This window comes from Cherax quadricarinatus, chromosome 31, assembly GCF_038502225.1.
Source record: "Cherax quadricarinatus isolate ZL_2023a chromosome 31, ASM3850222v1, whole genome shotgun sequence".
Taxonomy (NCBI): domain Eukaryota; kingdom Metazoa; phylum Arthropoda; class Malacostraca; order Decapoda; family Parastacidae; genus Cherax; species Cherax quadricarinatus.
The window spans coordinates 26,784,536-26,799,984 of NC_091322.1; the positions used below are offsets into that span (position 1 = coordinate 26,784,536).

At 40.1% G+C, this 15,449-nt stretch overlaps 1 protein-coding gene across 3 annotated transcripts in view; it reads right to left on the reverse strand.

Moving 5' to 3' along the window:
* The window catches only part of RhoGEF3 (Rho guanine nucleotide exchange factor 3), a 548,785-nt gene that overhangs the window by 21,122 nt on the left and 512,214 nt on the right, over window positions 1-15,449 (reverse strand). For all 3 annotated transcript variants that reach the window (XM_070090286.1, XM_070090287.1, XM_070090288.1), the window contains one exon: window positions 1,048-1,247. In XM_070090286.1, the coding sequence (XP_069946387.1) occupies window positions 1,048-1,247 (200 nt within the window). The remainder of the gene's footprint in view (window positions 1-1,047; window positions 1,248-15,449) is intronic.

Genomic DNA, 15,449 nt, shown 5'->3' on the forward strand with positions numbered 1-15,449 from the left:
AACACGCAGGATTTCAGTTACGTCTTGCTACTTCTACTTACACTTAGATCACACTACACATACATGTACAAGCATATATATACACACACACCCGTCTGCGTTTTCTATTTTCTTTCTAGTTCTTGTTCTTGTTTCTTTCCTCGTATCTCCATGGGGAAGTGGAACAGAATTCTTCCTCCGTAAGCCATGCGTGTTGTAAGAGGCGACTAAAATGCCGGGAGCAAGGGGCTAGTAACCCCTTCTCCTGTATAAATTACTAAATTAAAAAAAAAAAAAACTTTCGTTTTTCTTTTTGGGCCACCCTGCCTCGGTGGGATACGGCCTGTTTGTTGAATATATATATAAATATATATAAATATATATAAATATATTATATATATATATATATATATATATATATATATATATATATATATATATATATATATATATATATATTATATATATATATATATAACGAGTTTAAACAGGATATGACTAAAGATGAGAAATGTATTGCATTGTGCAATAAAAATGTCTGAAAAATCATTTAAGGAAAAAAAATCCGTATTGCACGAGTAGAGAAAGACTGTCCAATAAATAATGCAGTCCTCCTCCCACGTTTAACTACTGTATAAGTACACGCACGTAAACGCACACACACACACACGCACACACGCAATTGTCCCAATTGGTAAAAGACAAAAATATACGTTGTTTAAATATGACTTCAGGGAGCATGGCTCATCACATGACGTCATAACCCTGAAAACAACAACTATTTTCAACGATGAAATTATTTTACAAACTACACAACTTGAAATTTAACACGTCTTCCCTCCTTATTTTCATCTTGATTTTACATGAAACTGAAAGGTACTATGTATATATATATATATATATATATATATATATATATATATATATATATATATATATATATATATATATATATATATATATTATAACACTGATATGAATGTATATTACTAGACAAACCTGACCACAAATAATGTTGAACAATACTAGCCATTACAAGACAAACTTGCCTGAGGAACTCCTGCTTACCTTTTAGACCTATGTAAAGAAGCAGTGTGTTGTGGAAGTCTATGAGCTGGTCTGATCTTGATGGGTTGTGGTGTGGATAACTGGCGAGAGTAGTGGAGACAAGTGCGGCCTCCAACACCACCTACATCACTGTGGGTCCTACGAACTGCTCGTGGGTTACCCTCACATAGACTGCTGCCTCCGTCATCAGCCAAGCTCGCCTGTAAGTCAACATCATTCGAAATTAATTCAAGAGGGACACAATATTACCACAGGCATATGGGGTGGCACTTTCCTCGGGGGTGGAAGATGTCATGATATGCATATACAAGGGGGCCCCGCTTATACAGCAGGTTAGGTTATGGACTACTGCTGTAGAGCGAGAAGTCACTGTAAAGTAAATCATGGCATTTTCAAACTCATGTAAATGCCTGATAAAATGTTTACACTATCATATATTAACCCTTAATTAAATGGTCCAAACGTTTATATACGTTTTTTCAACATCTGAACGTATATAAAAAAATGTAGATCTTCTTTTTTTGTTTTACATTTGAAAACGCGTAAAAAAACTTTTATCTACATTTTAGTTATATTTGAAAATATGTAAAAAAAGTAGATCTACTTTTGTAGCACTACGAATCTGAACGTCGATCTGTTTGGACCGTTTAAGGGTTAAGTGAACTTATAAATAAACCTAGGCCTAAAAAATTACATAAACGTACAGTACAAAATATATTCGTTTTTAGCTTACAGTGAGTGGTGAATACATTTACTGTAGAAAGTCTGAATAAATGAAAAATGGGTATAACTGAAAATTGCTGTATTTGTGAAACTCCGTCAAGTGAAGCACTGTAAAGCAGCGCCTGCCAGTTAACACTATATGGAGTATTAACATACCAAAAAAGTTATAGTATATGTAAATAATATATTCTAAAGTCTTTTCTGATATAGCAAATTAAATTAATCAATTCGTCTTAAACATAAATGTCCAATGGATTATCAAACAAGCGGCCCCCCCCCCAAAAAAAAATAAGCTTTTACCCTGAAACTGCTTAATCTCACGTTGTGAGGCTCAAGTTAGAGTATGTAGGAAAGAGGGAAATTTTTTCCCAGTAAAAGTAGGCCTTAGACAAGGATGTGTGATGTCACCGTGGTTGTTTAATATATTTATAGATGGGGTTGTAAGAGAAGTAAATGCGAGGGTCTTGGCAAGAGGCGTGGAGTTAAAAGATAAAGAATCACACACAAAGTGGGAGTTGTCACAGCTGCTCTTTGCTGATGACACTGTGCTCTTGGGAGATTCTGAAGAGAAGTTGCAGAGATTGGTTGATGAATTTGGTAGGGTGTGCAAAAGAAGAAAATTAAAGGTGAATACAGGAAAGAGTAAGGTTATGAGGATAACAAAAAGATTAGGTGATGAAAGATTGAATATCAGATTGGAGGGAGAGAGTATGGAGGAGGTGAACGTATTCAGATATTTGGGAGTGGACGTGTCAGCGGATGGGTCTATGAAAGATGAGGTGAATCATAGAATTGATGAGGGAAAAAGAGAGAGTGAGTGGTGCACTTAGGAGTCTGTGGAGACAAAGAACTTTGTCCTTGGAGGAAGTAGGAGGAGGTGCGGGATTACCAAAACTGTTGTCCAGAGGGCTGAGGAAGGGTTGTTGAGGTGGTTCGGACATGTAGAGAGAATGGAGCGAAACAGAATGACTTCAAGAGTGTATCAGTCTGTAGTGGAAGGAAGGCGGGGTAGGGGTCGGCCTAGGAAACGTTGGAGAGAGGGGGTAAAGGAGGTTTTGTGTGCGAGGGGCTTGGACTTCCAGCAGGTATGCATGAGCGTGTTTGATAGGAGTGAATGGAGACAAATGTTTTTTAATACTTGACGTGCTTTTGGAGTGTGAGCAAAGTAACATTTATGAAGGGGTTCAGGGAAACCGGCAGGCAGGACTTGAGTCCTGGAGATGGGAAGTACAGTGCCTGCACTCTGAAGGAGGGGTGTTAATGTTGCAGTTTAAAAACTGTAGTGTAAAGCACCCTTCTGGCAAGACAGTGATGGAGTGAATGATGGTGAAAGTTTTTCTTTTTCGGGCCACCCTGCCTTGGTGGGAATCGGCCAGTGTAATAATAAAAATAATAATAAAATATATATATAATATATATATATATATATATATATATATATATATATATAAATATATATATATATATATATATTATATAAAGAATATATATAGAGAAGTACCACCTCTATAGCTGGAATGGGGACCCTCATCCTCAGTGAAGACAATAAACGTACCTCAGGGAAAACTCAAGGATCTCCCCGGAGCTGTTTGAATATTCGTTATATGTATACATATATATATATACATATATATATATATATATATATATATATGTATATATATACACACATATATATATATATAGGGAAGTACCACCTCTATAGCTGGAATGGGGACCCTCATCCTCAGAGAAGACAATAAACGTACCTCAGAGAAAACTCAAGGTTCTCCCCGGAGCTGTTTGAATATTTTCTTCTCCTACCACCCCCTATATGTTTCTAATTCTATGTGAACATTTATTAATAAACAAAATACATTTACAGAAAAAAACATAAACATGAATACAATGGCACAATGTATCAAAGATGATGAATTTCCTCCAGCTCCTCCGAGGCTGGACGTGAGCCAAGTATGCAGCAAGCATTTCCCCTCTGGATGGCGACGCTGAGGCGCTGGAACATGAAAGTGGCTGCCCTTGGGTCCCTGGTGGTGTCGATGAGTCTGGAACCCAATTCTTTAAGGAAACGTGTGGCATTTTTTCCCCATGATCCCAAGGTCTCCGATCCCACTGGGACAAATTGATACTGTTGGCTAATGTCCCTGTACTTGCTGATCTTGTACTCCTCCCTGTGGTCAGCAGCTCCTCCCTGTCGCCCCACACTGTGATGGATATAGGTGTCAGCCAGTGTGGACACACAGGTATAGTCCCATGCTAAGAGCTTGCCATTCTTCCAAGGATAGATGGTGATCCCGTCGGGGCGGTTTGCTGGGTTGTGGGTATTGTTTGCTGCAAGTGATCGTGGCTCCCTCTCGGCAGGGCATCCAGCTGTAGCAAGGGTTCTCTTAATGATGTCGTTGACCTCATTGTGTCTTGCATGCCAGCCCTTGGTTTTGGAACAGTTAAGACCATGTAGTCCGTATTGGTCTGCTTGCACTTCGCCGCAAATACACATATATTCTGTGTGAATTGGGGCAGCAAGGCGCAGAGCCACTGCAATACGGAGGGTCTTAGGGTCGAGTCGCGTTCCCATTGCCGATATGGGAACTGTTTGGAGGAAGTCCCCGGAGTGAGGTGCACTCACAGCCTGGAGACGGGCAATCTCCCTATCTGATGTTGCAGCCCTGAGCATGTTGGCAAGCACCTTTTCAGCAATTGGGCTATCCCAGCTTGACTGTTTGTGAGCCAGTGCTGCACTAGGGTTTGGTGCTGGAGCAGCAAGAGTCTCCCATTCGGTGATGGCACTGACATAGCTAGGGTCTTCTATTCCTGCTGAGTCACTGAGGGTGTCAGGAAGAATTTGTCTTATCAACTCGTTTGATGCAATGGAAGAGGATAGGAAAGCTGGTAGAGCAATCTGGGAGGATCTGCGTACTCCTAGCCCTCCAAGCCTGACCGGAAGTGAGGCTTGCAACCACTGTCCATCGTCAAGGGAAAGATTCAATACACTCTCTAGCATGGCCTTCAGGAGAGAGTCATATTCCTTGAGTTTTGGACTGCTGAAGGCTGGGGAGCATCTCAGAAAATAGGTAAGTTTTGGCGTTGACAGGCACCTGGTGAGTAGGTAGAAGGCATCGTGTGTGTCAATGTCTTTCATCCTGCTTTCCATCGTCCGGAGGTCTGAGACTTTTTTTCCTAGGACCAGATCGATGGCATTGGACCCAAGAGGAGCACCGAGGAGAGTGCTATTGGCTGGATCAATGGCTCGTGCTCCTGGTAAAACGGTACTAATATTCTGTATCAACTGTTGATTGGTAGAAACTATTTCACATTTGGAGGGGTTTAAAGAAAGGCCCAGGCTTTCTCCCATGTCTTTAATTTTACTGATGTCCTCCAGGAGAGACTCTGTTGTGCCAGCCAGGGTACCGTCGTCCAGGAACCAGATATTGAGCTCGCTGGAGAGTGCCTCCGTGACTTCCTTGATGACCAAACAAAATAGAAAGGGGGCGAGAGGGTCCCCCTGTTGCACGCCCTCACACGAGTCAATTTCATGGTCCCCAAACAATAGTTTTGAAGTCACACTATAACACGATTCTATGAAGGGATAAAGGGAAGGGAAGTTTCTATAAACTGCTTGGAGAGCAGCATCCCTTCTGACTGAGTTGAAAGCATTGGCAAAGTCCAATTTGACCAAGGCTTTTTCATAGGACATGTTTTTGATATATACTCGTGCTGCGTGGGCAGCTGCTTCACAGCCCTGTTGAACGCCGAAACCGAGCTGAGTTGGTTTCAGCATTGCAGCAGCCTCTTGACTCACCCTTCTTACTGCAGCCTTGGCGACTAGGTGCCGAAGGGTGTTACCCACTGCAATGGGCCTGATTCCGCCATCCTTTTTGCGGAGGGCACACAATGAGGCACCAAAGAAAAAGGGTCTGATGGCCTCTGGGACACCGCCAGCCAGGCACAGGTTGGAAAATTTGGTGAGTTCAGACAGCAGCCTCTCTGAAACCTCACCAAGTGCTGGATTGAGTATTTGTTTTAAGTGTTGAGGCCTTAAACCAGTGAAACCTCCTGCTGAACCCTGTGGAAATGACATAGCAGCTTTATACACATCAGCATCCTGTAAGGTTAGATGTTCTTCGCCTGCTGCAATGTCAGGGAGGTCAATGTTGGTACTGGGAGCCCTGGGTGGATGTTTGTCCTTCAGAGCTTGTGCCGTGCTGACGTCCTTGGGAGCGATGGTATCCTCACTGGTTATAAGTCTCAAAGCTCCAATAGTATTACCCTCTTCTATTTTTTTGCTAATTTGGGCTCTGATTTTTGAGGTGTCGGGTGTCCTGTTGTTGGCATTTGCCCGGCGGGTGTTTGTCGCCCTAGGGGGGAGACGGACGAGGTTGTCATCCCTTGGGAATGCATTTATTGCCCTAATAACATGCGTTGCTAGTGACTTGTCCCTCCTTGGTGGGACAGCCAAACAGGCATTGCCAAAAAGCAGCAAGTTGTGCCAGGATCTGTTGTTTGACGGAGCATCGTTGACTTTCTTCAGAAGGTCAGTGAATTTGCTAGCAGCTTGAGGGCGAGCTGCTTTGGGGATGTGTGTCAGAGTCCTGGTGGATGTTAATTTGATTGCAGATTTGAGGTCCTCTGTAGAGGTGAAGTCACGGTAGCTGTCAGCCCTGTCTGCTGGGGGAGGCTGTTGGTTGTTCTCATTTGGAGCTCTCCTGGAGCCTAGACATCTATTGTGTGCACGGATGTTGCCAGATGTGGGATTGAGTGCACATTCCCTGTGGCACACCCGGCAGATGCCTCGTGAACGACAGCTTTGGCTCTGTCGTGAATTTTCCTGGGAACCCGCGGCTACTTGTGACATTGCTGATATCGTGGGGGTGGGAAGGCGCCAGCTGTGGGGTGACGGGTGAAGGGCAGCATGGATGCATGGGGGATGAGGGTGGGGGAGTAGCGAGCGGCGGAACTTGAAATTGGTGGGGCACTAAACGGCATATATATATATATATATATATATATATATATATATAAATATATATATATATATATATATATAATATATATATATATATATATAATATATATATATATAATATATATATATATATATATATATATATATATATATATATATATATATATATATATATATATATATAATATATATATATATATATATATATAATGTATGTATGTATACATACACACACACATACAGGAGGAAGAATGAATCACCTCAAGGAAGGTATCTTGATGCCAGTGAGGGGCTCTTGGTCCAAGGACTTGGACATACTCTCTCCCTCATTCGATCTAATCTGCCTCCCATTCATTCCCTGGACGCAGTATGACCTTGGGTTTAGTGCTTCCCAATTATTCTCTTTCTTTTATAAAAAAAAGTGTATGACCCCTCGGGTCCCACCCTAGGTTTATAAAGCCCATGCTGAACCTTCTTTAGAAATTCATTACAACTTTTTTGAGCAGAAGACCACAATTCGAACCTCCCGTCCACTTGTTTATTTATACATGACTTGTATTATTGCTATAATTATTATAGCAACATTAGCAAGTTTATCAATGACACAAAAATAGGCTATCAAATCAATTCTGATGAAGACACACAAAAGCTACATGATGATCAGCATAGGCAGATTATCATGTAGCTTACCCTAAATAAATGTCAAGTTCTAATTATGGCGGAAAGAAAGTAATTAGGGTAAGTATAAACTATGCATATATATAATTTAGATCTCAATCAAATCCAGTGAAAAAAAAAAGGTTTATGAGTTCTGGTTAGCAACAATCTGAAGCCGAGAACAAAGTGTTAGCGATAAAACAAAAAAATATAAACAAGTCCTTATTTGCATTAATGGTAACCAGAACTAAGCAACCTAACAGAGTGGACATAAATGCACCGGAAAACATACAGAGAAGGATGGTGAAGTTGATCCCTTGTATCAGAAATCTTTCCTGCGAAAATAAACCAAAGGCAGTGAATTTGCACTCTTAGGGGAGATATGATCGAAATGCACAAATGGAAAACAAAAACAAATAAAGGGGATATAAATAAGATGCTGAAAACATTTAACCACAACAGAGGTCACAGCAATGAATACAAGTTTTGTTTATATTCAGAAAGAATATAGGAAAGCAGTGGTTTGGCAGAGTTATGGGTAAGTGGAACGAACTCCCAGGTAATGCTGCAAAAACCAGAACTTTGGGCAGCTTTAAAAAATAGGTTTGAATATGTATATGAGCGGGTGTTGAACCTGCCAAGAATGGACAAGTAGGTCTGCTGAGGTGCTAAACCAATATAGATCACACCAGTGTTGCTCACACGTACCTACAAACTTCTCGATGATGAATCTGTATATTGGACCTTATTAGGGACGTACCTTTTCAACTTTAGGGTGGTAAGTGGAACACACTTGAAGGTTAGGTGGTGGAAGAAAACGCTATGCAGTTTTAAGAGTAGACATGCCTGCGATCCAAGGTCAAGAATGAATAAAGCCAGTAGATAAGTTGGGATACGAGCTATGAATCGTTATCTGTAAAAATTAGGTGAAGTACACTCCTGCCTTGACTGCCATCACATTATCTAACAGCGACTAGCGGATACGAGGTTGACATTCACTCTGGATATCACGAGGTTGACATTTACTCTTCGTAACACAACAAAGGGGTTTTGAAGCAAACTATCTCACCGAAGTGCCTTACTGTTCTATTTTCAGATCTGTATGTGTCATTATATAAATTTAAACTATCTGAAAGTAGATAAACCGCGAAAGAGCACTGCTATTGGACGTTTATATCATTCATCTACTGAAGGAAGCGAAGGGGTTTCGTGTCAAAAATTTCCAGTGGGAATCTCGAAAAACTGGACGAACACTAAGAAAAAAAAAGCACCACCATTCTGTGGTTCGTTTACAAACATTTGCCTTGGAAAAAATCATCTGATAGTGTATTCTGAGCGACCTAGGCTGCTTCACACTCCCGAGAAACAATTTAGCCTAAACAATAAGTAATTTTAAGATGGGCTAAATAAATTTATGTAATTTAACCACTAACCAGAAGCACGAATAATTAAAACTGTGAATGGTAACAGCACAACACAGTGTTTGATAAGACAGACGAATTACATGACTAGCATAACCTGTCGTTGGCGAATTGTGTTAGACAGTAACTAGCCACTTTCATTTTGTGTTGATTAATTATATTAGTAGAGCTGGCGACGTGGTGGCTGCAGACTATTCCAGCGTCGAAGGTTAGAGTCCTGAGTCTGGTAATTATGCAGAGTCTGGTCAAGCAGCAGAGACTGACGGACGTCAGTGGGGGGGAGGGGGGGAATTAATGTACCGAACATTATGAAGTGAAATTAAAAAAAGAGTTATAGCCGCTACACTTCACTCACATTATACTGAGCGACATCTAATCAACATTATAAAGCCGGATCACAAAATTATCTTGAAAACATACGATAACAAAATTGACCGACGATATAAAGTATTTTTATTAATAAATAAAAAGCAAAGAGTACTTACTCTTTAAAGGGCGAAGAAGTGATATAACCGAGGTGTACAAAAGGCCAAAAAACAGAGGATATAAATAATGCACTGAAAATGGGTTTAAATTGGGAAGATATTTTTTCCGTGAGCGCTAAACCAGTACTTTATTTAGCGCAATGTGTGGTGGAGACCCGAGCCTCTGTCCACAGACATCATAAATAAATTAGGGTAACGGTGGCAGTAATATATGCAAGTGGAACAAACTGCTAAATAGTGCCAATGATACAAATACTTCAGAAAGATATATAAAAAAACTAGGCAATGTACACGAATGCCAATTGAAGTGTTCCTTTGGTTCAGTACAAAACCATCTCTACTTTCTAGATACCAATCATGTTTTACAACGAAGAGGCGTATCACGAGTATGCAATTTTCTGCAAAGTAACTATTAAGAATGCCCTGGGCATTCTTAATAGTTGGGAGGTTAATGGTTGGGAGGTTAAAAAATTTTCCTACTAATAAAATGGGAAGGGGTGGTATAATAAGTGTGTCCTCCACTGTAAGGAGGACTAAGCCAGGGCTTGCTCGACAGACTTGCATGAACGGAAAAAATTTCGTCTAATAACTCAAATTATATGGAATATGTGGGCAATATTCGCCGACATGTGGCCATATTCACTGACATAAAATGCTCAGATTTTCAGCTGAAAGTGATTAACTTATGTGGTTTGTATCACAGGGAAGTTTGATACTGAAATACGAGTATCACTCAGTGTAAAAAAGTTTTTCCATGAAAGTGAGGCTGATGTACGAATATATAGGTAGGGATGAAAGGGAAAACTTTCCTGTAAAAGTGAAATGAGTGATATCATCATGATTGTTTAATGTTTAAATATGCATTTGTAAAGGAAGTGAATGATAGTATCGTAAGGTGTAGCTTGTGTGTGAGAGTTGTCAAAGTTGCTGTTTGTAGATGACAGTTCTACGAAGCTGAAGACAAACACAAAGAACAAAATGACGAGATTTACGTAAAAGTACAGGGACTCCACAATCACTGACGGGACCTTAAAACATCGACACTGCAAACCCTTCCATGATAAGACTGGAAACTAACAATCAGGTAGACGTAAAAGAAAAATAAGATACACTGCGGGTTCCACGAAGTAGAGACTTGGGTAGGAATGTCAATTACAGAGCATGAAGTGACTGACGTCAGCAACACCTGCAAGGCATATGCCTGTGACCCGCTACCTTTCTACACACATCTGCTCTAGCCACACCACAACAACCTTCTTTACTATTTATTTATTTATTTGAACATGATACATAGAAGTACAAGGAAATACAGTGGTTAAGTGTAACATCCCAAAGCCCTTTGTATGCAGAGCATTATGGGCAGGCTTAAAATTAACTAAAGATTAACTAAGCAATGATATATTCAGTGGTAAACATTGTTGTAAACAGTTAACAATTAAGCACAAATGAGTATTTCAAAGACAGGTCATATGATCATTTGCTGTGTTGCTGTGCATTCAGTAGAATGGAGTATTCTGTTAGGTAATGTAATTAAAAATAACAAAGTTTGATTGGGTCACAGGTTAAACATTTATGAGATACAATTATTCAGTATTTATTTGGTTGTGGGTGAGTAAGTGATTTTTAAGAAGAGACTTGAATTTATAAAGTGTTTCTTTTATATTCACAGGTAGTGAATTCCAGATTTTTGGGCCTTTTATGTGCATTGAGTTTTTGCATAGTGTGAGATGGACACGAGGAATATCAGAGTGATCTGTGCCTTGTGTTATGGTCATGTGTTCTGTTGAGGTTGGTAAGGAGACGTTTGAGGGGAGGGTTTATATCCGAGTTAAGTGTTCTATGTATGTAGTAGGTACAATAACAAGTATGGATGTTTTGTATGGTGAGTAGGTTTAGAGTTTTGAATATTGGTGGAGTGTGCTGCCTGTAGTGGGAATTTATCATTATATTGTTGTTATTATTATTATAATATTCACGAAGCAGCTCTAAACCCGTAGGGATCATACAGTGTGTGAGGAATATAAGGCAGCCAGGTTTGATCAGAAAGGGGGTGTAGCTCAAATTCCTTCGATCAAGAGCACTTCAGCATTAAGGAACCCATTCCTCCCCTTGAGTATATCTGCTCAAGTGACGCTACTTGGCAGTTTGTTCCCACGCATCTAGAACTATAATGTCCAACCAGAGCTTTTCTAAATCCTATCCAAATCTAAATTTATCAAACTTTAATCCATTTTTGAGAGCTTTGTCTTGATTAGATATTAGGTTGGAAGATGCAGATACAAGTCTTCAAAAGAAAAATGGAATAAATGCCTGAATGACGTGCAGGTTCAGTCAATTATAATAATAATGGGGGAGCGCTAAACCCATAGGATTATACAGTTCACGTGGGGCCCAATTCCCTAGATCAAGAGCCCCTCGCCAGCGTCAAGGAACCTCCCTTGAGGGGCAGGTTCAGTAAAGCTGTGATGACCTACGGACCTCAAACAGCAATAGTCTGGTTGATCAGTTCGCCAATCAAAGCTGTAAAATATGTTAGATAAATGTATGAGTGAGTAGGACTTACACTGAATGGGACACTAGGCCTACGGCAGTTGCCCTTCTGTTCTTGTTCTTAAAATGTGACTTCTTTTTTCTTCAGCATTTTGTTTGCGATAGTGATCTCCAAACGTTATGCAGAGTTAATCGTCTGAAAATTTATAAAAGCTTCTAATATAAAAAAAATGCTAAACTAAATAAAAAAAAGATACCTAATATGAATGAATACAAGTGGACCAAAAAAGTGTCTAATAAAACTCTATATTATTCAATTTATAACGGATAGGGTTATTTTCTTTTCTCGGAATTTAAACATCACAACTATCCACACTGATCGATTTCCGACACATTCCGGACGTCAGACGTCAGCATTAACTTATCTAAACCATTCTGTAACTCCCCAGTGCTTTCAGAATTTCCCTGCTTATTTCTGTCGTTGAGTTATTCCCTCAGCTTGGTCATTTACGTAGATTATGAACAAAAATGGGGTGGAACACCGTGAGGCACGCCGCTTTGCTTGTTCTAAAAGATTCTGCTGCCTATCATTGAGCCACGGCTCATCCACAGGGGAAGCTATCCTCCAATACCGTGTGCTGCCACTTTCATCTGCCTTCTGTGTAGGACTTTTATCAAAAATATTACTGAAATAGATATAAACACAGTTATGCCTTTCACCATTGTTATTACTGATTCCATAATTCCTGCTAGGGAGGTCAGGCTGACAGCTTAGCAATTTGGAGGTTGTTACCTACCTTTCGCTGTTGAAATATGTATACCAGTCTGCATTAATTTGCTGGATGGGCTAAATAGTGATTTACTAAGTTGTTCTTCGCAGTCTTTAAGAAACCGTACAATAGTACATAAACATCGACATTTTATTAGGACGAAATGTTTACTACTAAAATATCCTGTCTGTTTTAGTCTAAAGAAATATTTAAGTACAGATCGAGGCCAGGGGGCCTGGATGTGATAAGTTTTGAGGACCATGTCACTAGTAACTAATCCTGTATGGCATAAATAAATTCCAGTATCTCAATACTTACTCTCGACTGCAAAAGCCGCTTACTTCAAATCATGCATACAGTAAAATAACGAATATAAATTACCTTCAAGAAATGTTTGAGGTTTGTAAACATCACCATATTTTTACTCTTTGTAAATTCACTTGCTAGCAAGTAAAATTTTAGTGATGTAACGGAGTTGGGCTTTAAAGACACCATAGAGCTCTGCACTAGTACCTACGAATAAAGCTGAGAGGTCAGTTATATGATACCGCCACCAGGCATTTTTTCCACCAATAGGTCTATTGCAGTGTAGGTCTACTGCAAGAACCGTAAGGTTCAGTATATCCTCGAAGTTCGTTTAACACGATTCTTAATTATCACAATTGTATTTTTGCTTCAAACTTCCGACAGATAATCGATACACAAATACGTGGGAATATTATACACCAGATAAGTTCCCACACGTCTCCTCACACGGAAAACTTAACTGGACTGATGATCAGCGCCAGCAGCGTGGGTACCCCCGTGCGCGACACTAGTTGCCACACTTTCTATTTCACCCACCTATATCCTTGCTTCTTTAACTGTCTAAACTAAATTAAACAACCTCACGAGCAAGAGCTGCCTTCTTTCTCACATCTGTGTCATTATATCAATTCTTTAGATAATATTTTACTTAGGAGCTATTTATTTGGAAACATGGTTCGTACAGTCCGACTCTGACGTCATACTGCAGAGGGTAGGTAGCCATGGCGGACGGATGTTGCTGTAATGACCCTCAAACACGCATCCAAAGAGGTCATGGAAGTAGTCATGCACTTATTAACATACACCAAATACAGCTACTTACCAAACCGCTAAATAGTCATCGCAAACATTTTTTTTTGACGATGTCAGTGCGTGCAGATGCTGGCCAATTATGTGGATGTTTACTCAATTAGAATTCCTAGAAGCACATCACTGTTTAAAATGTTTCCTTGTACCGTGTTGTTCTAATCTTATAGGAGGGGAAACCACAGGCATGTTCGCTCTCACTTAAATGTTATCCAGCCTTGGATAACACTTCACAATGACTCACTAATTGACGACAACAAATATATTCAATATTAACATGTTACACGCGTGTATTCGCTTTTATCATGTGCTTAGACCACCAGATCTGTTTAATTCTTTCCCAATATCATTCATAAATGACATACACAATCTATACATCCTCATTCCAGCTATTAATGACATCCAAAAAGAGGGGTACAGCACTACGCTTCACTTGATGAAGCAAGAGTCGGTACACTCCGCCACAACCCTCCAGGCTGCCTCTTCAAAGATAACACAACTAGGATAACTGTCGTGATAACATCAAAACACGGGCACTTTTGCTGAACGAAACCACTCTATTCGTTAATGTTTCGCTGGCACAGCGACTAACGGTCCTCCATCTTATATATCAGAAAAAAAAGACTCGGTTTCCTAATGGAGACGAGAAGAAAAAACATCAGTCAAGGTACACTTTTGCTGACATTTTTCTGGCTGCCCATCCGAGGGAGACCTTAATAAAGCCTTAAATCGGCTAGGATGTATCAAGCTGCAGTGGATATTACGGACTTAGCTCTTTATTGAAATACCGTGGCAGTGTGGACGAGCAGGAGAGTGATATACCAGAGAAGGATGAACTCTAGATTCACGGGGAAAAATAATATACGAAACTGAGAATGTGTGTACGTGTAAACGCTACTAGGAGCCTAGTGTTGCTTTATCCCAGATAAAGTAATAAAGACCACAGAGTCCGTGCCTCATGGGGACTATGTGGCCAAGCCTTCAGATCAGCCTTGGTTTGAGTATCACTGTCGTCAGGCAGCTGATTGTCACATTCAAGGCTTGAAGAAAATAATAATTATATTATAATACTGACTAGGAAGCGCAAAACCCGTAGGGGCGATACACTGCCTAATGAAATGGAGGTAGCTATTGTTGGTCTTGGCGTTTTAAGCGTTTCGTTTTTGAGGTAATATTTTTTGCAATCGTATGATTCCAGCATTGATCGGCATTACCGATTTCTGGCCTCTAGGGCCTTATAACACCTGCTCTTGAAGCTGTATATGAAGCGTGTTTCGTCTCTTGTTATGAAACATCTACTTCAACAAGCGTAACTTCATGCCTTCGCGGATGAGTGCACTCTAACCCTCAGTTACAGTCAAGTGAGGATGTTCATTGCTCTGAGCTACATCAATCACCCCTACCCTGGAGGAGGATAAAAGACCAGGGCTATAACTCTTGAGAGAAACTTTGATATATAACTGATATTATTTTCGACACCTATTTCCTACTCTGCAAGTGACTAACGCGATGGACATAACTCAATACAATAATGTAAATACTGACATTCAATTAATTTACCTATATTACACAGTCTTCAAATAAAATTGCGGACAATTCCTGCCTTTCTCTTACCTTAAAATAGTCCCTAGACCGAATGAAAATTATAAAAAGCACTAATCCCGTTGGAGCCCTAAAAAGCCTGGGGAATGGGAAATCAGGTTGGAGCTGAGGAAGGGAAAAAGCAACGTCAATTCCCTGAATTAAGAGTCCTTTACTAGCCTCCGAGGCAGTAAGAAAGTCA